Source organism: Mauremys reevesii, linkage group 1, assembly GCF_016161935.1.
Source record: "Mauremys reevesii isolate NIE-2019 linkage group 1, ASM1616193v1, whole genome shotgun sequence".
Taxonomy (NCBI): Eukaryota; Metazoa; Chordata; order Testudines; family Geoemydidae; genus Mauremys; species Mauremys reevesii.
Window position 1 is genome coordinate 349075165 of NC_052623.1, and position 26909 is coordinate 349102073.

The following is a 26909-nucleotide window of genomic DNA, read 5'->3' on the forward strand; positions in this document are numbered from 1 at the left end:
CGCCAGGAAGACCCACTGAAATCAGTTTGGCCTGGGTCCACAGAAGGGATTTCGGTGCCTCATAGATCACTGGAACCATACTGTGATCCTCAAAGTCTCTGAGTTAGGGAGCATAGGTGCCTATACAATGAATGGGGAGAGAGAGGTGCCTTGGAATGCAATTCACTAAGCCTGCACATTAGGCGGGGAGCCACCTATGCAAGCCAATGGGAGATGCTATTAAGAGGGGTGTGCGCTGAGCCCCTCCCCTCCCCGAGACAGGTGCTGAAGTCTGAGTTGCGGAGAGGCGCCCAGCTGTGCTAGCAATCCAGAAAACAGGGAAGATAGACAGGTGCTCCTCCGCCTAACTCGTGTACGGGGCTGGAGAGCCCTTCGCACTTTTTCTCTGGCTCAGTGATTATTTAAAGATTCAATTACTTAAAGTGGAATAAATTCAGTAGGAGAGATTGCAGAAGGCCAACACTGGAATGCCTCCTAGCCCAGTGATTAGGGCACTCGCCTGAGAGGTGGCAGAATAGTGTTCAGATCCTTTTTCAGCATGGGGGACTTGGACCAGGGTCTCCCACAGACAGAGTGAATATCCAAACCACTAGGCTAAAAGTTGTAAGGGAATTCTCCCTCTCACCCAGCTATTTTGCGTGGCATTATGCACACCTACAAGATTGGGCCCCACAGGTGACCTAGACTTGCAAACGCTGGTCTTCCCTGGTTTGTGGATCACTTTGGGGCTTAGGCGGGACATAGGCATCTGGGCAGCTAGAGGGAAGCAGCAGAGTGTGTGCTTAGAGGCAGAAACGTAAGCACCAAGAGGACGTTTACTTCTAAAACTTCGAAGGCGAGTGACTTTTGGCACCTACAAGGATAGTTGGGAACCAGGTTGGAGTTTTGTGGCTCGCTGTGGTGCCTAAAAATGGGCCTTAGGTGCCAATGCCTGGTATTTTGCGGATCCAGGCCTTTGTGATTTGCAAGCAATGCAGGGTTGGTCCCTTAGAACAGGGGTTCTCAACTTTTCTTTCTGAGGCTCCCCCCAACATGCTATAAAAACTCCACAGCCCAGCTGTGCCACAACAACTGTTCTGCATATACAAGCCGGGGCTGGTGTTAGGGGGTAGCAAGGAAGGCATTTGCCCAGGGCCCCACACCACACAGGGCCTCGCGAAACTAAGTTGCTCAGGCTTCAGCCCTGTGTGGCAGGGCCCTGGGCTGCAGCCCTGCATGGTGGGGCTTTGGCTTTCTGCCCTGGGCCCTAGCAAGTCTAACATCAGTAATGCTTGGCAGACCCCCTGAAACCTGCTCACAGGCCCTGGACCCCTGGCTGGGAACCACTGCCTTAGAAAATACTTGGAAACGGCCAGGGAGCAATCACAATAGTCCTGAATCTCACTAATCTAAAACATCCAGTTCAGTCTGGGGAACTATAAGATACTGCACATGCTAGACCTGATCCTACCCTCAGTGATGTCAATGGCAGCTTTTTGGCATTCAGTTCATAATTTGCAATTGAATCTGTATGGCTTTGCCCCTGGCTTCGGGGGTGGAGGAGCAGGACCTATCATTCTTGGTGCTTGTGCCATGCTCACCAAGGGGAACAGTCCAGCATAAATACTGTGACAAAGTTCCTCCTCTACCTTGATGGGTCCTGTGCTTATTGGCGGATTTGCTCACCTCACAGATTCACCCTGTGGGTCGGGAAACAGCCCAGAGACCGTCCCCTCTGGTTGAAGCCACAGTCCAGGTCAATTCCTCCTGTGTCTGATCAGGAGTTGGGAAGGAACCTGGGCCCACCCTCTACGCCAGGTTCCAGCCCAGAGCCCTGTGGACTGCAGCTGTCTACAGTGCCTCCTGGAACAGTTGCACGACAGCTACAACTCCCTGGGCTACTTCCCCATGGCCTCCTCCCAACACGTTCTTTGTCCTCACCACTGGACCTTCCTTCTGATGTCTGATGACACTTGTACTTCTCAGTCCTCCAGCAGTATGCTACTCACTCTCAGCTCCTTGCACACCTCTTGCTCCCAGTTCCTCGCACGCACTTCCTCTCCTCTGGCTCCCTCTGCCTGATTGGAGTGAGCCCTTTTATAGCATCAGAGGGGCCTTAATTAGAGTCAGGTGCTTAACAGCCTCACCTGTCTCTTAGCAGGTTAATTGGAGTCAGGTGTTCTCATTAGCCTGGAGCAGCCCATGCTCTGGTCACTCAGGGAACAGAAAACTGCTTATCCAGTGGCCAATATATCTCCCTTCTACTACTCTGCTGTTCCCAACTGGCCTGGGTCTATCACAATACATAGACCAGATCCAATTAGATTATCCAAGCTATCTAAGGTTTTCTTATAGTGTGCAGCTTTCTCTTTGTAAACAAGTTAGTTGAACTAATTAGAGATATTATTGTATCTAATTTTATCTGTCTAAATGTTATCTCATCCAGCGATACTCCGACCTCAGTGGTTCAGGAGCCAAATTAGCGATCAACATTACCCAAAAGAGCCACAGTCGTGGGAATTCATTGTTTCACTTACTATATATACACATTATTCTCACAGCAAAATGACTGACCGAGTATTATTATTTTATCAACTACAGTTGGCTAATAACATAGTAAAAGCATCCTGATTGGTTAATAACGTAAATCACACCGGGTTTTAATATCATGTGCTGCAAAGAGTGACACATTAAAGAGCCACTTGCAGCTCGCAAGCCTCGGTCTGAGTATCACTGATCGACTCTCTATATTTATATTGCATTCAGTACCATACTGTGGCATTAAGCATAGTGGAATAGATCTGTTCCCACTGAAGTCAAGGCTCTGGGTGTCATTAAACGCCATATAGGTGTATTTGTACATTGTATACTCAATGCCATTTCCGTCAATGGGGCCAGGATCAGCCCTGTAGTTTGGGGAGCATTTCTAGTTCTCCGGATCAAAGTGGATCTCTTCTTGGAATATTTTTGAACCATCGCAGCACTTTCCAAGTAGTTGTTTGCCCTTAATAAAATCTTGCAGAGTGTTCAATGTCACAAGGAAACTGTCACTGGATATTAACGAGAACAGTTGTTGAAGGGCTCTGCTTAGAGCCTTTAATTTTGAAAAGGACGGAAATGTTGAAGAAATGATCCTTAAGAGGTTTCCACCTGGTACTTTGTCTAAAAAGAGAGCCAGGCTCCTTCCCTCGAAGGTGGGAGGCTGGTTTTTAATGCGTGCAGCAGTGCTTCTGAATGATGCTCTATTTGCATGGTGCAGAGGCTTAGAGAGGGGGTAAGTACTGTACCATGCTGATCCTTTAAAAGTGTGGGGTTATTGAGAAGCTGCCTCGACCTAGATTGTCAGATTTCACTCGGAGCTGCAAACTGCTTGCCTTATTCGTGCATGTCATCCCATGAACACTCAGTGGGATGACTTGCCAAAAGTGGGGCGAATGTGACCCATTTGATGGGACTGCCCTGATAGACATGTTCACTGCGTTGGAGTAATCTGAAGAGTTAAGAGAAGGACTGAGAGAAGTGAGGGGGAAAAAGCATATGGGTATTGTAGCCCATGCTGGGCAGAGCAAAAACCTTTTTTGGTGGGAGGTGGTATGTCCTAGTGGTGAGCACACTGAACTGGGGCTTAGGAGACCAAGGGTCTGTTCCTCGCTCTGCGGCAAGTCTCCTGGATGCCCTTGGGTAAATCTCTTCACATCTAAGTGCCACAGTTTCCACCTGTGTAAAATGAAGATTGTGATACTCTGTTGTAAAGCACTTTGAGATCTAATAGTGAAAAGCACTTAAGAGCTCGGTATTATTATGGTATCTTGCCAAGGCTTTAGGTTTAATCAAGTTATTTTCTGAGACAAGTGCCAGAAACAGACTGTGGAGTGGCATTGATCCTTCCTGGGCCAAGCAGCCTAACTCCCGCCTCTCCTAAAAATTCCCTCCCACCCAGGTGGCTCCCAGCAGGTCTGTTCTTAGTCACATGTTGTCCCTGTCATGTGACCCTTGGGCGCTAAAGCTGAGGTTGAGACCCTGCCTAATGTGAAGAGGCCAGCTCATCCTGTGACTGCATCCAAGAAAATTCAGAGCCGTTCCTGTCCTGCTGTCAAACCCCAGAATTCTCCATCTCATCACAGCCTCCAAAGAGGGTTTTATACATCTTAATACCTTTTGGGGTATAAAATCTTTCAAGGTAATGAATTTGCCCTTACATCCCTTTCCACTTGTTCTAAATGGTGTTATAAAGATGGGGGAAAATCATTATCCCCATGTTACAGATGGGGAAAGTGAGGCACATAGTGGTTTAATGAGTTGCACCAAGTCCCATGGCAAGTCAGTGGCAGAGTCAGGCCTCAAACCCACTTTCAGTTGTGTGCTTAGGCTACTCAACCACAGCTGCTCCCGTCGTGCATAGGCTAAAAATCCCTGCCACATGGAGTTTGGAGGTCTTCTAGACTAGTTCCATAGAGCAGTGAGGTCCTTGGTAGCTGTGAAGTCATAGAAGGATGTATTCTGGAATGGCAGGAGAGCAGGAGTCAGCTGGCGTGACCGGGCCAGCTCTGTAGTAGTATTTAAAAAGGTATGTCAGACCTGTGCTGGATGCCCGGTTCTGCCTCTTTGTCCCTTGAGGGCTGCCACACCTAATTTCACAGTTACCCAATTGTTTGGCCAGCTAGCCCAAAGCAGTTTCCCCTCTCACTTTGACATGGAGCTCTAGCACTTGGAGTTCGACAGGTTTAAATCTTGTCAAGCTTACATCTAAAAGTTACAGATTATAAATCACGCATTAGATATGGGCTTGAACCGAAACTACAGCTCTATGCCCCAACGAGCTCTGGTGGATCCAATTTTGTTTTCCATATGATAGGTGGTTCCATTTTCCACTGTTCAATTCCCCCCCCCCCCCAAACATGTGATTAGAAGTCCAAGGGATCGACACTGTTCGTGCACTTGAGGCAAAAACGGGTGTGGCAGGGAGAAAGGAAAAGGTGGGGGTAAAATGTCTTTGTGCTCCCTGTAATATATGCTCCGTTTCCCATAGTCCTCTGCAGAGAGAACAGCCATATGACCATGCCCCCGATCCATCCCCGACTCACTCCCTACCTCTCCTGGCGTGCCCCCGATCAGCCCCCCTACAGCAGGATCTGGGAGCAAGTCTGACATAAAGTCTTTACGTTAGCTGGGGAGACCCCCTGAACAGGGATACTATTGGAGAGCGGGGGCTGGTTCCATCCCCTCTAAGGCCCCTGTTGGTTGCCAAAGTAACCAGGTTCTTGTAAAGTCAGTGGGGGTGTTACGACTCAAGCTGCCCAAGGCCCAGCAATGACTCCTGCAGGAAGCTCACCATGCTGTAGGAGTCTTTCGTCCATTGTAAAGGACTCTTTCTGTGACCTCAGTTCCATGGTCCTGCATTTCTGATGTAAATAATTTTCAAGGATCAAGGAGAGGAGGTCACCAAAGGAACGTGGGGGAATGAGGGACCTGTGTGAAGGGAGTCGCGTTTGGGTATCAGGACAGGGTTCTCCTCTCAGTGTGGATTATAAAAAAGGAAAAATGAGCTGGAGTTGACAAGAGAGGAGGAATTTAAAATGGTGAAACTCTAGGTCCTGTCTTCTTTTATGCAAAGAGCCAGTATTGATACAGACGACGACTCAGGAGACTAGAGACAGAAGTGCAGTTGTGAGTCTGCCAGCAGTGGGAAGAAACAACCAAGGGGAATAGATTATTTTTTATTAGATTGCTTTTGCTGCCTGTGCATGGGATTAGACGCCAAATTAAGCATGAGCAGGTGTTAGCTAGGAGGGGCAGTGTCTCATTGACTAACTTTGAACGGTAGAAGAATCAGTATTGCCAACTGCACCATCCAAAAATTAGGAGTGAGGCCTCCCCAAATCATCCGATTGGTTTAAAAACCTTCAGATTTTTTTTACGGAGTGCTTGAGTCTCTGCAACTCTGAGGCAATTTTTTTTTTTTAAATAAAAGCTGAGATTTTCACTTATTCACAAAACTCCAGGAGCTGGGGCATCAAGTGTAATGCCAAAGATTGCAAGCGTTGGAACACGGAAGAATCTGGGCGTGTGTTTTTTATCAGACTAATTCAATCTTGTGGGTCTGATCATGCCCTTCACATGTGGGTCTCTGCCTCCCCATGGGGTGGGAGACAGCTAGACCCCTCTACAGCAGTATTCCCTACTTCCTAAACCCCAGGTCCCATGGAGGGCCCTTCTAACTGGGAGATGGAACAGGCTAGCCTGTTAGCATCTTCGTTACCTATGAATCTCCTCTTTAACTGAATCCCTGAGATGTGCATAGATACTATGGGGATGGGGTGTCAGACAAGCACCTAGGTAGAATCACTGAGTGATCTTATTGTCTTTCCAAACCTGGCCATTCCCTGCTGTTTGTTACTTGGAGCATCTCATCTGCCATGTAACCCTGATCATGGACTCAGCTCTGCACAGCTGGACCTCTAGAGCTGTGCAACGTTTCTTTGACTTCAGCTTTGCAAGGGTTTGGGTGTCCTGACGATGCACGTCACTTTGAAGGATCGGGGCTTTAGATTGTAAGCTCCTTCGGGGCAGGGGTTGTGTGTTTCTATCTCTTCTGTCAAGGATCTAGTATGAATACATTTTAATAATAATTAATTAATAACAGCAATCACTGTGAAGCAGTGTGGTCAGTATATAGGGCATTGGATTGGGGTGATCTGGGTTCTACCACTGACCTGCGGTGTGACATGGGGCAGGTGTCTGTGCCTCTTTTTCCCATGTAAGCCTTTGCGGGTATGTCTACACAGCAAAGAAAAACCTGCGGCTAGCCTGTGCCAGCCGACTTGAGCTCTGTCTGCAGGGCTGTTTCGTTGCTGTGTAGGCTTCCAAGCTGCAGCCTGAGCTCTGGGACCCTCCCTCCTGACAGGATCCTAGAGCCCCGGCCTTAGCCTGAGCCCAGGAGCCTGCACAACAATGAAACCGCTCCGCAGCCTGTGCCCCGGGAGCCCAAGTGTCTAGTCACTGCGGAGACATACCCTGTTGGTCCTGTCTATCTAGACTGTAAGCTCGTTAGGGAAGATACTGTGTTTGGGTTTTTTTAATACCATTGTGCCTAGTGCAATGAGTCCCTGATCTTGGTGGGATCCAAATATTTTTTCTCTGTTTATTATTATTACTATTATTTATTAATAAACAGCCTAAATCAGCTTTCACTGAAAGCCAGTTCTGTAAACGCAAATGCTCAGAGCAATACCTGAGCATCTTTGGTTTGCTGAAGAGGAAGTTTGGGGCTTATTTTCAGATCATACTTTAAATGCTTTAAATTACAATCTTGTAACCATTCCCAACAAGAGAAGATTGGCCATAGACCATTGCCAGGTCACACTTTACAAGAATCTTCTTAGAGGTACGTGGCACAGTACAATCTTTTTTATTTTTTTAAAACTGTGTTCCATAGTAATGTAAAAATACATAAAGAACGTGTGTAAACAAAATCCCTTTGAATTTCTCTTGACCATTTATATGTGTTGACCTGATGAGCCCAAAACAAAAATGCTCCAGAGTTTAAGGAAGTTCATAGTCAAACTTTGCCGCTGGTGACCATTTACTTTGCCTCTGTTCATTTCCTCCTCTTGGACGATGAAAACGTACTTGTCAGTTTCATGGACGTTTCACTTTCTGTTCCTTGGGCCTGCTCCGAAGCACATTCAGTGGAAAGTCTCCCATTGATTTCAGTGGGCTTTGGACCAGATTTCTTATTCCCACTGCTGCAGCAACTACTGTTTAACTCCAGATCAAGACTGTTTTTACTGACTTTTTTTTTTTTTAAACATAATCGCGAAAACATTTTTCTTCCTCTGCTGCTTTGTTCAACATCTCTTATTTATAAACCGCGTAAGCCAATTCTGCAATCCGATCCACTGATGCAGAACTCTGCTGACTTGGTTGGGATGCAGATGGGCCCTTGTAATGGATCAGAGCCTAACCTTCCGTAACAATATTTCTTTTCACAGAAACTGTTATTTGCTACGTGCCAGTATAAACACTACAGCTGTCGGAGCAGACACCTTAAACTTCACATTAGCTCATATCTTTGTCCTGTCAAAATAATGGGAACTTCTCGAGATTTAACTATACTACTGAGTAACTTATCTTTTTGCTTCGTATTTATATGGTTACCCTTGAGTTCTATTTAAAATGACTGATTTTGGCACCTTTAAATTGATTGCTTTTCCAATCCTAGATTATCTTTCCTTACTGTCTGGTTGGGGGAGGGGGGGGTTAAAAATATCTGAACCTACCAAGGGAAAAATAAAAGCTTTAACTGCCATTTTTCCCCTCCCCTCAAAATAAGTTTCATGCAAAAAGCTGATACGTAACCCATTTCTTATTAATGTTGGCCTGCTAAACCCAGGGTTGTGAGTTCAATCCTTGAGGGGGGCCACTTAGGGATCTGGGGATTGGTCCTGCTTTGAGCAGGGGGTTGGACTAGATGACCTCCTGCGGTCCCTTCCAACCCTGATATTCTGTGATATTTACGGAAATATTCCAGTGCTTCTCTACTGAAGGATTAGTGTTTTTTGACTTCCAGTGGACTGATTGCTTCTAGCTTCATAGTTAATTGAAAGAGAATGTACACTGGGGATGACAGATGTACACATTCTGAGGTTACCTGAGTTTGAAATAGTCATGGTGTATCGTGCACATCAGGAGAAATAAAGATGAAGTGGCAAAATGATCATGTATTTATATAGTGCCTAAAGTGCACCAGGTGTTTTATAGACAAAGAGGCCAACAAGGACATTTCTCCGGTAACAAACTATTATTATTTACTATTTGTCTTCCAGTGATACCCAAAAGTTCCCATCAGGATTAAAGCCCCACTCTGCTGGGCCCCGTACAAATGTATAATTAGACAGCCTCTGCCCCAAAGAGTTTACAGCCCAAGTGCTAGATCGTACCTCTAAGGCACAGCCCTGAGCAGAGGGTGATTGTGTAAGATGCCTCATCCCTGGTAGGCCTGGTGACTCAGAGAAACCCCCCGTGTCACAAAATCCTTCCCTGCAATCTCCTTGCTCCAGGGCTGTAGTGATTTACCACTGGCTTAGATCAGCTGCTTGGCTGAGCTGCTCTGGATAGTGCATTGTGCGGAGACAGAGCCATGGCTCAGCATCACAGTGGCAGTTTGGTTTAAAAGAACCCAGGTTTCCAGATTTATAGCCTGTTACTCTCCATACTAGACCATGCTGCTTTTCAGCACTTGGCCCTGTTAAGATCAAGTATCCAGAACTACTTCAGGAACAGGTTAGAGATGTAGCAGAGGAACGATGGGTTTTGTGGTTAAGGCACTGTACTGAACCAAATCCCTAGTTCAGCCATAGGCTCCCTATATAACCTTGTTCAAGTCCCCAATAGACTGACGAAAAGCCCATTGACATCAATGAAAGAATCCCATTGATTTCAGTGGATTTTGGATTGGACCCTAATCTGTTATTCATGGGTAAATAGAGAACTATTATCATCCCCATCCCAAAGGATAACTTAATTGGTGCTCAGATATTGTAATGATAAAAGCCACAGAAGTACATAAATTAATTACAGCAATCAAAATGCTGGGTGACTCAAAAGAAAACGTTGAAGAGCTAGCGAAGTGTATTTACTTGGTCAGGCTGAGGGAACTGGGATTATTTAATCTGCAGAAGAGAAGAATGAGGGGGGATTTGATAGCTGCTTTCAACTACCTGAACGGGGGTTCCAAAGAGGATGGATCTAGACTGTTCTCTGTGATACCAGATGATGGAACAAGGAGTAATGGTCTCAAGTTGCAGTGGGGGAGGTCTAGGTTGGATATTAGGAAAAACTTTTACACTAGGAGGGTGGTGAAGCACTGGAATGAATTACCTAGGGAGGTGGTGGAATCTCCTTCGTTAGAGGTTTTTAAGGTCAGGCTTGACAAAGCCCTGGCTGGGATGATTTAGTTGGGGTTTGGTCCTGCATTGAGCAGGGGGTTGGACTAGATGACCTCCTGAGGTCCCTTCCAACCCTAATATTCTATGATTCTATGAAAATAGGCTGCTCATTTATTCTCTTTTACTCTCCTTTAGGACATTTTTGTTACATGATGAATTAGGAAAGGAAGAAATCTTATTGTGAGCAATGGAAACTAGGATGTCTTTGATTTCCGCCATGCAAGAGACTCAACATCTATCCCTATCCCAGGAGAAGGGTCAGAGTCCAGCCAATGGGAACAGAGAACAGTTTGATTCAGGTGAGCTCTTGTTTTCCACGTCCGTTTCACTTTTAAGTAAATAAAACAGATTTTCTTGTGCAAGATGAAATTTTTCAAAATTCAACAACATTTGGAGGAAAATTGGCAAAACTTTTGACAGTTTCCTTTTTGTTTTTCAACCCTTTGTAAATTTTTGGGGAAGAAAAGCAAAATTTTAAAAATATGTTTGGAAGTTTTTCCTTTATTTGGATCAGCTGGATTGATCAACTTTTTCTAGAATGTTTTTTTGTCCTGTATGTTTTTATTTAGATTTTGTCCTGTATGTTTTACCAGAGCGTGCAATACATTTCTCAAATGGTGCTAAGGGGTGTATCTCCACTGCATGCGCTTCTGTCCCTGGGGAGAAGATGAGAGAACAAACGTGTGCTTGATGTTTAATGCACTACTGGAAGGTGCTCCTAGACTATGATGATGAGTGCGGCACAAGGACTTATAGATAAGATTAGTATTTTGTCACAGTTATTTGTACTAAAAGTCAGGGACAGGTCATAGGCAATAAACAAAAATTCGTGGGAGCCTGTGACCTGTCCGTGACTTTTACTAAAAATAACTGTGATAAAATGGGTCTAATGAGGGGATGAGAGCCTGAGACCTGCTATAGGAGGGAAGAGGTAGCGTCCAGCCCCTGCTGCCACTGTGGCTGACAGTTCCAGGGTTCCCCCCGCTGCTTGCAGTGGCTTGGAGTTCTGGGGTCCTCCTGTGGCTGAAGAGGTCCCCCCAACACCCATGGTGGCTCAGAGCTCCAGGTCTCCCCGTGTTGGCTGAGAGCTGTGGGGGGGGCCCTGCCTGCGGGGGCTTACAGCTCCTGCCCTGTTGCCCCAGGGCCGAAGCAGAAAATGTCATGGCGGTCTCTGGAAGTCACAGAATCCATGTCTTCCCCGACCTCCAAGACATAATCTTAGCCTTACAAATTTGATTCAATTCTCTAAGGATCTTTCTTTAAGCTTTGCAAAGTGAGCTTGGAATCCGTGACTACAGCCTCGTTTGGGGTGAAATTCCGCTGTGTGCGGAGCACCAGCATGCGGCCTGTGCAGCACTTCAGTCCCACTTGACTACTCAAAATAAGGTTTAAGTGGCACATAGACTTTGTTCTGGCTCTTTGCACAGGGGTGAATCATCCGGGACGATTTAATACACGGCCACAGAACTATTGGTACAGCTGTTTCTAGCTCTTTATTTTTGCAAACTTGGGAAGCTGAAGGCTCTTTCTTAGGAGTGATGATGGTCTTGCTATTAAGGTTCTGGACAGGGACCCAGGACTCCTGGGTTCAGTTGCCAGCTCTGCCAATGGTTCTTCTCTGTGACCTTGGCCAGTCACTACCAGTTAGCGTCTCCGTTCCCTGTGTTTTGCTTGCATGTTGTATCCTTTTCTCCCACCCTGTTTAGGTTGTAAGCGCTGCAGGGAAGGGACTGTGGCTATGTCTCCACTGTGATAAGAGATGTGACTGCAGCATGTGTAGACATACCCCGAGCTAGCTTTGATTTTTGATAGCTCAAATTAAAAAAGCAGTGATGTGGCAGCAGCAGCATGGGCTTAGCCAGTCAAGTAAATACTCTCGGCCTCATGCTGCCGAGGCTTAGTTGCTGTTGTTACTTGAGTTAGCTAGATAAAAGCTAGCTCAGGTGTGTCTACACATGCTGCAGTCACGCCTCTGGTTGTAATGTAAACATACCCATAGTAAAACGATGTGTTTATATCAGTGGTCCCCAAACTGTAGGGGGCATGGAGGAATGTTTTGTGGGGGAGGGAAGCGCGTGGAAGGGGCAGGTTGGGAGCGCCATGCCCCTGGCCCCACTCTGCCCCCAGCCCAGCTCTGCCTCCAAGCCCAGCTCCACTTCCAGGCAAGATCTGCCTCACTCCCCCCGTGTTCTGCCAGCCCAGTGTTGCTCTCATTCCCTCTCTGCCCCCACGCTAGTTCCGCCTCTTGCCCGAGCTCCTCCCCATCCCCAGTTCTGCCCCCAGCTCCGCCTTCAGCCCAAGCTCCGCTGCTGAGGAAGGCTTGGCTGTGCAGTAACGGGTGGGTGGGTTGGGGGGAGGCATGGACAGATTCTGTTAAAGGGAAGGGGCGGTGCGATGAGAAAAATTTGCACACCACTGGGTTATGTAGTGACTAATACTCTGGGGCGCTGCTGATGGTAAGGGCTTCTGCAATCCACACTAAATAATAACCAGTATTGTACAGCTCATCTTCTGTAAACAGATTGATACGTGCGTCTTACATTGTCGCATTCGTCCTGGGGCTGATAATGCTAAATCCTTTTCCCAACAATCGGAGGTTTCCATGAGGTTCGCTGATGATAAAATGATACTGAGTTATAAATGTCAGCCGGAGGGTCAGATTTTCTAATGAGCTCAGTGCCCCGGTAGCTTGCACTGAGAACCTGGAGTGTTCTCAGTGCGGGCTGGTGGGTGCTGAGAATTCTGCAACTCTGGCCCCAGTTGTTTAAAGGTTTTGCACTCTCCTTGCGCTCCTGGTGAATGAAATGACCATTCCCCCGAGGCTGTATGCTGAAAGAATTAGAGGAGGAATTTCAGAAGTGCTCAATGTTGGCCTAACTCTTTTCCCATGGAAGCCAATGGACATTTAACCATCACTCCCTTTGAAGTCAATGATTAAAATCCCATTTGCTTCAAGAAAAGCAGAGTTAGGCCAGTGGTGAATGCTTTTAAAATCCCCTTCGATGCCTTTTCAGGACTTATTGGATCTCTTCTTTCAGACCATGCTGTTAATGTTCTGTTGTTCACCTTCCTGATAAGCCTCTTGAAGAAAAGAATTGATAGCTCTGCATTATATTTGAAAGAAACTCAAACAGATTGGCCAATTGTAACTTTATATTTTTAATCACACCTGAAAAACCTTGGAAGCCTTTGCTTTATGCATCCAACCTCTGTTTACAAGTGAAAGCCTCACAGTTCTCTAAGCTTTGATGCTGCAGTGGATGGGTTATTTTGCTAGGTTTTGAACTCCTCTAGCTCCCGCATCTTCTTTGCATATCCTCTCCAAAGCATCTGGCTTCTGCTCCAATGCTTGCATCAGAGATAAGATCCCGGAAGGCTCCAATCTGCTGAGCACCCTGGAGAATAAGATTCTAAGGGCATGATGCTGGGAGCTTCTAACATGGCACAGCACCTTGTAGGAAGCAGTGGGGAACTGGCAGAATTGGTCCCTGAGCTCTTTGGAGGCTACTGAATAGTTTCAAACTGCTTTTCTTTGCGTTTCAGATTCTCCTCGAGTGGTTTATTTGATCCTCTCTTTGCCTCTTCTCAGGCTGTCCCTTGTCCATAGGAATTCAGTCACTCAAGGTTTCTATCTCTTGACCATCAACATTCACATCCACAACATCCAGTCATTGCTCTACTTCCATGGGCAACAGGGATTTCATTTTGCTCTTTAGAAAGCTGATATTAGGCCCTTTTTTTGTATTTCACCTCGGTTTTCATGGTAGGAATCCAAGGTCAGTGTAAATGGGCAGTGACATCTGAACTGAATAGATTTGTCACCTTGGAGGCTTTTTGCTTTCCGCCACTTTGTCCATGACCCAGCAAATTGCATCTGATGCCTTGTAAAAGGGAAGTGAATTAAAGGTTCATCATGAAAGGCACCAGGTCATCAGCCCTACAGACGGAAGTTCTCTATTTATTCACAGAACACAGGTTGCAGCCGCACAAGCATAACCCATTAGGCAGTATGCCCAGTCCTTAGAGAATATGAATCTAGTCCCCATGTAGACAGCCTGGCTCTTTAGCTTAAACTCCTGTTTATAGTTCTGGTGGTCTCCAGTTTTGGCTAAGATGGTAGTGGTTGTGTATGTGGCAGCTTGTTTGGGATGTGAACTGCTGTGGGCCTCAAATGTCTGGGACGTGCTTCTGTTCAGAAGAGGTATGTAAGCCACTATTCAGTATGTGTTATGTGTCTCCCCATTTCCTATGCCCACTCCACAGAGGATATGGGTCTTAGCTTAAGCTGTAGAGGCGTAGCCTTTCAGCTCTGGAGGTCCCTGGTTCGGCCCTGGGTCCTTGTGCCCCAGCCACATTCTGCAGAGAGAGAAGGGAGTTCAGCCTCCATAGAGCACTTTTTCTGGGATTGCCAGTTATGAAGGAAGCTTCTGTGGACACCTGAACCCCAAACAGCAGTCAGTTGAGAATGATTAAAAAAAAAAATCATTGTGAATTGTGTCAGATCTGGGGTGGTGACTGAGAGTGGGAACGGCTCCTTGTGATGGCAGTGGTCACTCTGGCATGCCCCCTTGTGGGTAGGTGTGGGGTTGTCATACTTTCCCCTTCATCATCTCTTCCTGTTGTCCTTCTCTGTCTGTCTGGGCCTTCTGTGGCCTAGCCCTCCGATCACTTAAAAATTCAGTCAATTTCTGGGGTGTCCAAGTCTAGCTGTAAATGGTCAGACCCCAAGCTGGCCACTTTGAAGTCCCTTCCCCTGGCTTCCCTCAGGCCGGCAGCAAAGTCCTTTCAACTCACCATGGGAGTGAATGGAAAAAAAAATCATCACACTCTTCTCTCCAGAGTAGCAGGTCTCAGGATTTCTCTCTGGCCCTTCAGTAGAGCTCAGAACTACAAACAAAATCAAGCACTTGAAGCATCTTCTGCCCTTCTCTGGGCCCTCTGAGCTTCTTGTCCTCTCCTGTTTGGAGCTGGGTTATGAGGTTAGCTAGTTGCAAGGCTTTTGCCAGCTTCTTCCTTAGCAGGCCCCTTTTCCTAATTAGCCATCAGGCTTCAGAGTCTTCAGCAGGCCAGCCTTTCCCTGCTGATGTCTCCTGGCGTCTGCCCTGCTATGTGGGAGGAGGCAGTATTTATACTGGTCCCCTTCTCCCAGCTCATTCCCCATTGGTTCAGGTGGAGAAGGGAAACCTTGCCCCCACCCTCTCTGCAGGCTCTTGGCTCTGGGCCCTTAAAGAAACAGTAATATGGCCCTAAGCGGATCAGCAGTGAGTTCTGGGAGCAAGGGTTAAAGAGTTGGGGGTGCAGGATGTGTTCTTGTCCATTGTGCCAGCTGAAGGTAAGAGTCCAGGCAGGGACAGATACATCTTGGAGAAGAATGTGTGGTTGCACAGATGATGTCAACAGGAGGCCTTTGGCTTTCTTTACCATCGGATGCTATTCTGTGAAGGAGGACTACTGGGAAGAGATGGAAACCAATGTGGCTCCATCAGGAGCTCTTTAATGACCTGAAAATCAAAAAGGAGCCCTACAAAAAGTAGAAACATGGACAAATTGTTAAAGACGAGTATAAAAGAATAGTGCGTGCACATAGGGACAAAATCGGAAAGGCTAAGGCACAAAATGAGATACTGCCTTATGCCCCTTGCTAGGTGTAAGAAGAGGTTCTACAAATACATTACAAGCAAGAGAAAGAGGAATGAAAGTGTAGGTTCACTACTTAGCAGGGAAGATGAGCTAATAATGGAAGACACCAAGAAAGCGAAGGTGTTTAATGCCTATTTTGCTACTGTGTTCACTAAAAAGGTTGATTGTGACCAGATGTGTAACACAATTAACGATGACAACAAGGGGGAAGGAGTGTAAGCCAGAATAGGGAAAGAACAGGTTAAAGAATGAAGAATGTTTAGATAAGTTAGATGTATTCAGGGTGACAGAGCCTGACGAAATTTACCCTAGGGATTTAGGGAACTAGCAGAAGCAATCTCTGAACTTTAGTGATTATCTCTGAGAACTCATGGAGGATGGGTGAGGTTCCAGAGGACTCATCAAGGGCAAACTTAATACCCATTTTCAACAGGCAGGGAGGTGGGGGGTGGAAAGGAGGACCCAGGGAATTATTGACCAGTCAGCCTAACCTCAATTCCTGAAAAGATAATGGAGCAAATGATCAAACAATCAATTTGTAAGCACATAGAGCATAATAGGGTGATAAGAAATAGCCAACATGGATTTGTTAAGAACAAATCATGCCAAGCCAACCTAATTTTCTTCTTTGACAGGGTTACTGGCATACTGGATGGGGCAGAAGCAGTATATCTGATATATCTTGATTTCAGTAAGGCTTTTGACACAGTCCCCCATGACATTTTCATAAGCAAACTAGGGAAATGTGGTTTAGATCAAATTACTATCAGATGGATGCACAACTGGTTGAAAGGCCAATGAGTAGTTATCAACGGTTTGTTGTGAAACTGGGAGGACCTACCAAGTGAGTCCCACAGGGGTTGGTCCTGGGTCTGGTACTATTCAATATTTTTCATTAATAATTTGGATAAGAGTTTATAAAATTTGTGGATGATACCACACTGGTTGCAGGCATTTTGGTGGACAGGATTAAAATTCAATTCATCCTTGACAAATTGGAAAATTGGTCTGAAATCAACAAGATGAAATTCAGTAAAGACAAGTGCAAAGTACTGCATGCGAGAAGGAAAAATCAAATACACAACTACAAAATGGGGAATGACTGGCTAGTGAGTAGTACTGCAGAAAAGGATCTTGGGGTTACAGTGGATACCAAATTGAATATGAACCAAGAATATGATGCAGTTGTGAAAAAGGCTAACATTCTGGGGTGTATAAATAGGAGTGTCCATATGTAAGACACTGGAAGTAATTATTCTACTCTGTTTGGCACTGGTGAAGTCTCAGATGGATTATTGTGTCCAGTTAAGGGTGTCACACGTTAAGAAAGATGTGGCCAATTGGAGAGAGTCCAGAGAAGAGCAATAAAAATGATAAAAAATTTAGAAAACCTGATCTGTAAGGAAAGGTTGAAAAAACTGGGCATGCTAGTCTTGAGAAAAGAAGAATGAGGGTGGACCTGATAAGTCTTCAAATAAGCTAAGGGCTATTATAAATGGGGGGAAGGGGTGCTCCATTATTCTCCATGTTCACTGAAGGTAGGACAAGAAGTAATGGGTTTAATCTGCAGGTAGTTAAGCACTGGAATAGGTCATCAAGAGTGGATGTAGAATCCCCATCACTGGAGGTTTGAAGAACAGGTTGAACAAAGACCTATCAAAGATGGTGTAGGTTCATTTGTGCAGCCTCAGTGAGGGAGGAGGATGGAGTAGATGAGATCCCTTCCAGCCCTACATTTCTATGATTCTTCCCCGCCGGATCCTTTCCTGTGTCGTAAGCAGTAAGTATTTCCATTCCTCATGCAGTCACTGGCCCTGGTTTTTGTGGAGTCCGTTGTGACAACACTCCAGTCAGGAGAGGAAAAACAGTCTTGTTGTTTTGCTCACTTTCCCTGTCCTTGCCTCCATCTCCCTTGGGGAGAAACAGGCCTCAGCGTTTGAGGAAACTCTGGTGCAGACATCTGAGAAACCAGCTTTTAGTGATGAGCTGCCAAGTGTTTAACAAGCGGTTCCCACTCTGTTCCCTTCCTTAGCCTGTGAGAAATCCCACATGCTCATAGGGAGGAGGGCTCCGGGGACAGGAATTCAGTTTTCCCCCTGTTTAAGCTAAAAGGCTTTCCCAGAACCACAAGCAAGGGGGAAGGCAGCACCGCTTGTTAAGTGCACTTTCCTGGGAAGGGTTATAAGAGGCAAAATTGTATTGGAGCATAGCACAGGTGTTGGTGGTCATTGCGGGGTAGGGGGATCAGAAAGATCCTGGCTAGATGGGACTAGAGGAGAGAGATGTAGAGAAGAGTCAAGGCGGTGAACACTGGGTAGGGGAATATACCTAATGTTTACTGCATTCTGGAGCGGCTCTTGGGCTCCACAGAAGTATTATTTCTCAGCTTGTTGCTGTCGTGAAGTTCCAAGCAACCTGCTGGGCTGGGTAGGGATGATAACTTTGAGGTCGTGAGCAACCATGGGCCACGTTGTTATTGTTGACATCTGTGGTCCTAGCTAGTCAGTTAATTTTACTGAATTCCTAAGCATCTCTTTTCAAGCTTGGTGACGTGAGCTGATGTCATGGGCTCATGAGCATGCTGCCCTTCCCATATTGTTAATGGAGAGGTGGTGGTTGTGGTGATGGTGGGGTGGGGGAAGATCCTGTCTAGATGGGACCAGAGTAGAGGGGAGGGATGTAGCATGGAGTTCTGGTATAGAACCATTGTTCTTAAGTATGCACACAGAAAACCCATGCAATGAGTAGAAACATCACCTTCCCCGCTCTTCTAAGGACAGCTAGCAGATTACAAGGGGAGGCACTCTGCTAATGTGTGTATTAAATTCTCTGAGCATGAACTAGTGATTTCCAGAAACCTGAACAGTCAGTCAGTTTCAGCTGAGTGCTTATGGAGATAATCAAAGTGCTGTCTCTTCTCACCAGTCAGTCTGGCTTCTGATGCTCACCGGCTATTACACCCAAAATCATCACATAAACTTAACCCAGTTTCTCATCTGTAAAATGATCTGAATTTATCTGTCTAACTAAGGTACTTACTCGGCTCCGATCACCAAAGGATCTCAGGGTTGCCCGGGGCGGGGGCAAGAGGGGCAATTTGCCCTGGGCCCTGCAGGGGCCCCGCGAGCCCTGGCCCAGCAGCTGTCTGGGTCTTTGGCGGATTTTGACGGCGGGGGGCCCTTCAGTGCTGCCGAAGATGCGGAGTGACTGAAGGGCCCCCTGCTGCTGAAATGCCGCCTAAGACCCGGATCGCCGCCGCTTGAGTACAAGCGCCGCAGCTCCCCTGCTCCCCCTGAATCCTCTGGGCGGCCCTGCAGGATCTGAATGCCTCACTACCTTTAATATATCTGTCCTCATGCCACCCTTGTGACATATTACTATCCCCATTTTACAGATGTGGAACTGAGGCTAAGTGACTTACCCAAGGTCACACAAGAAGCCTGTAACAGAGCAGGGGCTTGAAGCAGGGTCTCTCAAGTCCTAGACTAGTGCCCTAAATGCTGGCACATCCTTCCCTCGGTTTTCTATTTCCAGATTGGAATCCAAGACAGATCTTTGCAGTCCAAAGCAGACTGCGAAGAGTTACAAAGGGATCTCACAAAACTGGGTGACTGGGCAACAAAATGGCAGATGAAATTCAATGGTGATAAATGCAAAGTAATGCACATTGGAAAACATAATCCCAACTCTACATATAAAATGGTGGGGTCTAAATTAGCTGTTACCACTGAAGAAAGAGATTTTGGAGTCATCGTGGATAGTTCTCTGAAAATATCCACTCAATGTGCAGCAGCAGTCAAAAAAGCAAACAGAATGTTGGGAATCATTAAGAAAGGGATAGATAATAAAACAGAAAATATCATATTGCTTCTATATAAACCCATGTTATTCCTACATCTGGAATACTGAGTGCAGATGTGGTCGCCCCATCTCAAAAAAGATATATTGGAATTGGAAAAGGTTCAGAAAAGGGCAACAAAAATGATTAGGGATATGGAACAATTTCCATATGAGGAGATATTAATAAAACTGGGACTTTTCGGCTTAGAAAAGAGACAACTAAGGGGGGATATGATCGAGGTTTATAAAATCATGACTGCTGTGGAGAAAGTAAATAAGGAAGTGTTATTTACTCCTTCTCATAACACAAGAACTAGGGGTCACCAAATGAAATTAATAGGCAGCAGGTTTAAAACGAGCAAAAGGAAGTATTTCTTCACAGGTCACACAGTCAGCCTGTGGAACTCTTTGCCAGAGGATGTTGTGAAGCCAAGACTATAATAGTGTTTTTTTAAAAAAGAACTAGATAAATTCATGGAGGCAGGGCTATCCTTACCCATACGCAAACTACGCAGCTGTGTAAGGCACCAAATTGCCCCAAATTTCCTGGTGCCCTGTGCAGCTGCGTGCTGCTCCAGTGGCCAGCCCGATCCCCCGGCCAGCTGAGGCAGCCAGAAAAGCTGCCCCCACTCCTGCCGTGCGCCCACTCCACTCCTTACCCATAGCCCTTGTCCCCGCTCTGCCCTGCCTCTTCCCACCCCTGTTCTGCCCTAGCCCCGCCCCCACTCCATCCCTTCACCTGAACTACGTCCTCGGGGACTGTAGCAGGGATCGGGCGCGCCCTGCACTCACTGGGCGGCGGGAAGTGTAGCGACCTGGCCCCAACCTTCTCCACTCTGCCAGCTTCCAGCCGTGCCTCCGGCTTGTGCTGGGGGGCGGTTCTCTCCTACCCCCCGCAGACCTTCAGCTCAGCCTCCTCCTCCCCCGCGTAGGCCTGGGGCTGTGTAGGGCATCACAGTGTCTAGAGATGGCCCTGAATGGAGGACAGGTCCATCAATGGCTATTAGCCAATATGGGCATGGGTGGTATCCCTAACCTCAGTTTGCCAGAGGCTGGGAGTGGGTGGCAGGAGATGGATCACTTGGTGGTTGCCTGTTCTGTTCGTTCCCTTTGGGGCACCTGGCATTGTCTGCTGTCGGAAGACAGGATACTGGGCTAGATGGACCTTTGGTCTGACTCAGTATGGCCGTTCTTATGTTCTTTCATTGATAAAGTAACATAACTAGCTAGAACATAGGAATAGATACAATATAGAATCAGAACTGCTTAGCTGTGTGCCTTAGACTCTATACAGCTAAGAATTAAAGGGAGTTATCCAACAGATAGGCTGGTAGGGAATTTGGGCTTTCTGAACAAAGGATCCAGGTTCTTTTTTCACTCTGAGGTTTTTCCCGTAGTCACGTGGCCTATAGTGTTAACAGTGAAGTCCTAGATGGCTGCAGTTTTATTGAAGTTCCTTTAATTTCTATGGCATCTATCAACTGATGATCCCAGAGCACTTCAAAACCATTGAGATGGTAGCAGCTCATTACTATTTATTTTGTTTGCACACCGAGGCCCACACAAACATGAAATGTAAGGTAGGTTAGACAGGTGTGACTGTTTCACCAAAAAAGAACCTAGAGCAAAAGGATCCATAACTGAAACCCACCAATGTAAGCACATCATAAAATTAGCCATCACCCAGTCACCTGGGGTGAAATCTTGACACTCCACCCCTTGGAATAAATGGGAGTTTTGCCAGCGACTTCAGCAGCTAGGTTTTTACCCTTGGAATGTTGATTTGAGTACTGGTAGATGGCATGGCTTTGTGAAAACCACTCTTTAGAATAATAATAATTATAATATTATTAAATACTTTTCATTTATATAGCTCCTTTCAATCTGAGGGATTTGAAGCATTTTACAGAGATCAGCAAAAATTGATTTTGGAAACCCAGGCACAGAAAAAGGTTACATGACTTGCCCATGGGCACACAGTAAATCACTGATAGAGTTGGGAATAGAATGTCCTGACTCTCTGTTCCTGGCCTAACTCCTAGGCAACCTGACTGTGGTCGCAGCCGATGCTACTGCAGAACTTCAGGAAAGAAACAGAAACAACACAAGGTTTTGGGGAATTTTCAGTCCCTTCCATTTCTCTGTAATGAAACTGAGCAAAACAAGACACTGAACCCATGATAAACGGGTTCCCTGATGTTATTTTTACAGACACAGTAAAAGTAATTTCCTGATAAAGTCTGTAGAGGAATCCGCCTTCTGCTGTGTCAGAATGAAATGGAAGGACTGAGAGTAAAGGCCTGAAGTCTCTGCAGCAGGAGGGGTGCTCAGCCCCTGGAGGCCCTCCATCTCAGTGTGATGGGGTATACAAACCCAATGTGGACCCAAACGTGTTAAAAGGCAATACTGAGCCCTGTTAGTCCCCACCCACTAGGCGTGCTGAGCCTGCTCCAGGAGCTCAGGCACAGGTGCTGGACAGGCTGCAAGAGAGAGGAATCCTTCTCTGGGAAGCCAGTCAGAAGGTTGAGCCTGAGAGGGGCACCTCGGACAGGTAAGGCCCACAGGCAGAGCCTTCTCCAGCCACCACCCCCTTGAGAACGAGCAGCACCCTGGTCCATTTGGCTTATTTATTTATTTTTTTTGTAAGTAACTGACTGTTTGGACTCTAGGGGCCATGCCCCAAACTGAAGGGATCTATAGATAGGAAGTGGTCCAGAACTGCAAACATAGACTCTCTGCAGGGAGGACCTTGCCACTGTTGCTTCCCACAGGGCCCTGGGCTGGGACCTGGTGGAGAAGGAGTGCCTGGGTCTCCCTACCACAACCCCTTAAGGGCTGACACCCATATGTGGGTGGAGGCCAGAAGATTCCTGGCTTAGGGTCAGGAACCAGGTACCTCTACCATCCTGATGGCAGCTGGAGGTCTGGTGCAATAACTGCTAGGCGGCCTGGCCCTCCAAGCAACCTATCTGGCTCAATCTTGCCCTTTTCATTTTGATTTTTAAAACAGATACTTTTTAGGTGTGTCACTGTACTGCACCCATCTTACTACTGAATGCAAAGAGAGCCTGATTTCATAGCTCAGTCTAGTGATGCTTAGGGTATGGGAGATCTGGGTTAAATTCCTGGCTCTGTCACTGACACATGTGACCTTGAGCATTGTAGATTTATATCCCAGCTTGCCGCACAGTAAGTGTTTTGTGTAGACATGACCATAGAGTCATTAGATTTTAAAGCTAGAAGAGACCACTATCATCATCCATCCTGACCTCCTGCATAACACAGGTGATGGAACCTCACCCAGTAGTCTCTGCCTCAAGCCCATCACTGTTGTTTGGGCTATAGCATCTCTTTTAGAAAGACATCCAGTCTTGAGTGCTGGAGATTCCCCATGTTCTTAGATAAGTTGGTCTAATGGTTCATTACCCTCCACTGTTGAAAAAATGTGTGCACCTTACTTTCTCGACTGAATTTGTCTAGCTTCAGCTTCCGGCCATTGGATCTTGTCATGCCTTTTCCTGCTAGATTGAAGAGCCACCTATTATCAGAAATCTCTTCAACTGAGTTATTCCTGATTTACACCTATGTAGTTACACCAGGTTGAAGTAGCACAGGTGAGGGAGAATCATAGAATCATAGAAGATTAGAGTTGGAAGAGACCCCAGAAGGTCATCTAGTCCTGCTTAAAGCAGGACCAACCCCAACTAAATCATCCCAGCCAGGGCTTTGTCAAGCCGGGCCTTAAAGACCTCTAAGGATGGAGATTCCACCACCTTCCTAGGGAACCCATTCCAGTGCTTCACCACCCTCCTAGTGAAATAGTGTTTCCTAATATCCAACCTAGACCTCCCCCACTGCAACCAGAGACCGTTGCTCCTTGTTCTGTCATCTGCCACCACTGAGAACAGTCTAGCTCCATCTTCTTTGGAACCCCCCTTCAGGTAGTTGAAGGGTGCTATCAAATCCGCCCCTCACTCTTCTTTTCTGCAGACTAAATAAATCCAGTTCTGTCAGCATCTCCTCATAAGTCATGTGCTCCAGCCCTCTAATCATTTTTGTTGCCCTCTGCTGGACTCTCTCCAATTTGCCCACATCCCTTCTGTAGTGGAGAGGCCCAGCTGGATGCAATACTCCAGATGTGGCCTCACCAGTGCTGAATAGAGCGGAATAATCACGTCCCTCAATCTGTTGGCAATGCCCCTACTAATGCAGCCCAATATGCCATTAGCCTTAGCAACAAGAGCACACTGCTGACTCATATCCAGCTTCTCGTCCACTCTAATCCCCAGGTCCTTTTCTGCAGAACTGCCACGTAGCCAGTTGTTCCCTAGCCTGTAGCAGTGCATGGGATTCTTCCGTCCTAAGTGTAGGATTCTGCACTTGTCCTTGTTGAACCTCATCAGATTTCTTTTGGCCCAATCCTCCAATTTATCTAGGTCACTAGGGACCCTATCCCTACTCTCCAGCGCATCTACTTCTCCCCCCAGCTTAGTGTCATCTGTGAACTTGCTGAGGGTGCAATCCATCCCGTCATTCAGATCATTAATGAAGATGTTGAACAAAACTGGCCTCAGGACTCAGTCTTCATAACCCAGTATTCAAAAGAAGTTCTAGTGTATTTAACAGTAAATAGGGCTGTGATTTCTTCTCTGAACCCCTTTCCCATGCTGGTTAAGATTAGAAAACCCAGCTCTGCTGTCATCTTTTTTTTTTCTCAGATGTGTGTCTGGCTACATCGGCAGCAAATATAACCTATTCCTTTTCCTTTTAATAATGAGACATTCCTCTTACATGATATAACTTTCGGATCTTGAAAATGGGAGACCTGTAGCAGTAATTGCAATAAATTAGCCCTGCCGTTTTCTTCATAAAACTGTCTGGGGAGGTTTCTTCATTCAGTTTGTCATGGGGCACTTTAATTACATCATGGCCATGCTGATGAATGCTTTGGAAGGAAAAGGGTCTCTCAGAGTTTGCCTGATAAATGCTTATTGCAGTGCCTCACTATTAGACTGTAAATATTTGCTCTGGGTTGAAACCGTTCTTCCAAGATTGCCTGGAAACATTATTTTAAAGTAAAATAAAAGCAATCAGATTTGGCTGATTTTCTGTAAGTGCAAGAAGATTTGTTTGTAATTTGTATTATTTGTATTTCAGCAGCACTTTGAGACCTTAGTCCCATTTTGCTAGGGGCTATACAGATATGTAGCAAAACCTGTGAATAATTATGGATCTTTAGCTGTGGGATGGAGTATATAAGGGTTAATCCAGAGGCCTGAGAGTCAGAAGATCTAGATTCTGTTCTTAGCCCTGCAGCTGATTTCCTGTGTGATCTCATGCTAGATACGAAAATGATCTGTGCCTCAGTTTCCCCATCCGTAACATGGGGGTAGCATTACATAGCTCATGGGATGTTGTGAGGATCAGTTAATTGTTTGTACAGTGTTTTCAGGTTTTCACATGAAAGATGTGGTAGAAAGGGAAAAAATTATAAGTAGCTGTAATGGGAAACTGGGAGATGGCACCTGAGTTCCATCATCTGGCTCTTCACAGCCACAGCAGAGCTCCTGCTTTCAAAGCTCAGCTTCTGACTAATGAAATAAAAGCGGAATTTCCCCTAGTTGTTAGCATTATAGGGCCTATGATATGCAGTTGAGTAGTTCTGATTCCATCCAGCAAAAGGCAGCATTGCACATAGATACGAACCTCTTTGTAATAGTGCACCCAGCAGGGGGGCAGATGCTAACGTGGTGTAAATCTCTATCCCTGCATTGGCTTCAATGGCAGTACTGTAACTTACGGCAGCTGAGGATCTGGCTCATGGCCCTTAGTTCAGAAATGCATTGGGGCATAGACTTTATTATTTGTTTGGCATGTTTATCCACTGTACTGCACAACGTACACTCATCGTGTCTGATGGAGGAGACGTGAAAGTTTAATGAGAACATTATAAAAAGAGTTATGAAATAGTGCGGACTCTCTTGCACTGCCGGGTACAGTGGTTTCTGTTCGCTCACCCAACTGGCCCACAAAGGCAGAGTCTCTGGAGGCGTAACTGCTAAAACCAGCATACCAAATAATATCTTGGAAATGCAGTAAAACCCATGGAATCCAAATATGCATAACTATTAAAACAGTGGGTTTTTTTAAATCTTGTGTGGAGGTTTTACTGCCTGCCAATTTCCCACTTTTGGCCGATACCATTGTGTAGTTTATTGCCTGCATTAACCATGTTCTAATTTTATGTTGCTTTTCCCCCCCCAAACAGATGAAGGTTCTAGCATCGAGGAGACCGACTTCAACTGGGATGAATACTTGGAAGAAACGGGAGCAAGCGCTGCTCCTCACACCTCGTTCAGACACGTACGTACTTCACTTGGGCCTTGAGAAAGTTCTGTGCCCTTCCTCTTTTCATTCTGATTGGAGAGGGTCATCCTGGAAAATTTAAAGGCACGGCTAATGGCTCTTGAGGAAACATCACCAAACTTTTCTCTCTGCCTCAAATTTCTTCCTCCCAATCCAAAATGCTGGAATCCTTTCCCTCTCCTTCTGAAATCCTCTTCCTTCTCTGGTTGAACACCTGTTCTCATGCCTTTCTTTAGGTCCACTGGCTTCTCTCTACTTTGGATTCAAGCTTCTCATCCTTACCCCTTCTCAAGGCCCTGTACTGCTTTCCTCTTGCCTACATTCAGCTCTCATTCCCTCCCACGCCGCATCCTGCATCCTTTGCTTCTCCCACCTCCTTGATCCCTTTAATTTCTTCCATATTACCCCACCACACAGAAATTGCATGCACATTGTTCCTTCAAAGCCCTCCTTCAGACAGGCCTCTTCTGAGAAGTCTGTCAATGTTAAATAGCCTGGTTACCATGGAATGCCTCCTCTCAGCTCCAGAAAACGGTGTCTCTTCCAGTGACAAGCTATCAGCCTACATCTCAGAGAAACTCTCTGGTAGCAGAAATGGCATCTTGGGGCACCTGAATCCGTACAACCGTCATAGGCCTGAGAATATGATACCTTCCCTCATGTGAAGTTGGTTCATTCGCACAATGGAATTCTGGAAGCACTGTGGTAAAACAGCCACCGTCTGCAGCTCTGGCCCCATGCCCTTCTTGGTTTGTGGAAGAGCGTTGAGAGCAACTGGAATCCCTATGGACTGAGATTGTTGCCACTTTATTTGAGAAGGGAAATCTATTGTGGTCCCAGAGCACATCACAATGCAGCCAGTACACTTAAGAAACCATTGCATGATGCGACCGACCTCTCCAACTGCTACCTATTGTCTAACCTCCAGTTCCTAAGCAAACTAACTGGGAAGCTTAACTCCTAGATACTGCCAATATCCTGGACCCCCTCCCAAGCAGGGTTCAGGTTAGGACATGGAACAGAGATGGCCCTGAGGGATGATCTCGTCTCGGCTATGGACAGGGTTGTATGCTCATGCTCTTATTGCTAGACCTTTCCATAGCATTTGATATAGTCAGCTATAAAATGGTGCCATCC

General features: G+C 46.2%; 1 protein-coding gene across 5 annotated transcripts in view; it reads left to right on the plus strand.

The window, feature by feature from the left end:
• Positions 1-26909, plus strand: part of SFMBT2 (Scm like with four mbt domains 2) — a 192354-nt gene that overhangs the window by 18666 nt on the left and 146779 nt on the right. For 2 of the 5 annotated variants that reach the window (XM_039519596.1, XM_039519600.1), the window contains exons 2-3: positions 10062-10225; positions 25675-25769. In XM_039519596.1, the coding sequence (XP_039375530.1) occupies positions 10114-10225; positions 25675-25769 (207 nt within the window). In that variant the 5' untranslated portion in view covers positions 10062-10113. Of the gene's footprint in view, positions 1-4471; positions 4547-4815; positions 4835-5295; positions 5387-10061; positions 10226-25674; positions 25770-26909 lie in introns of those variants that run through there. The other 3 variants (XM_039519597.1, XM_039519599.1, XM_039519598.1) reach the window with 3 other exon arrangements.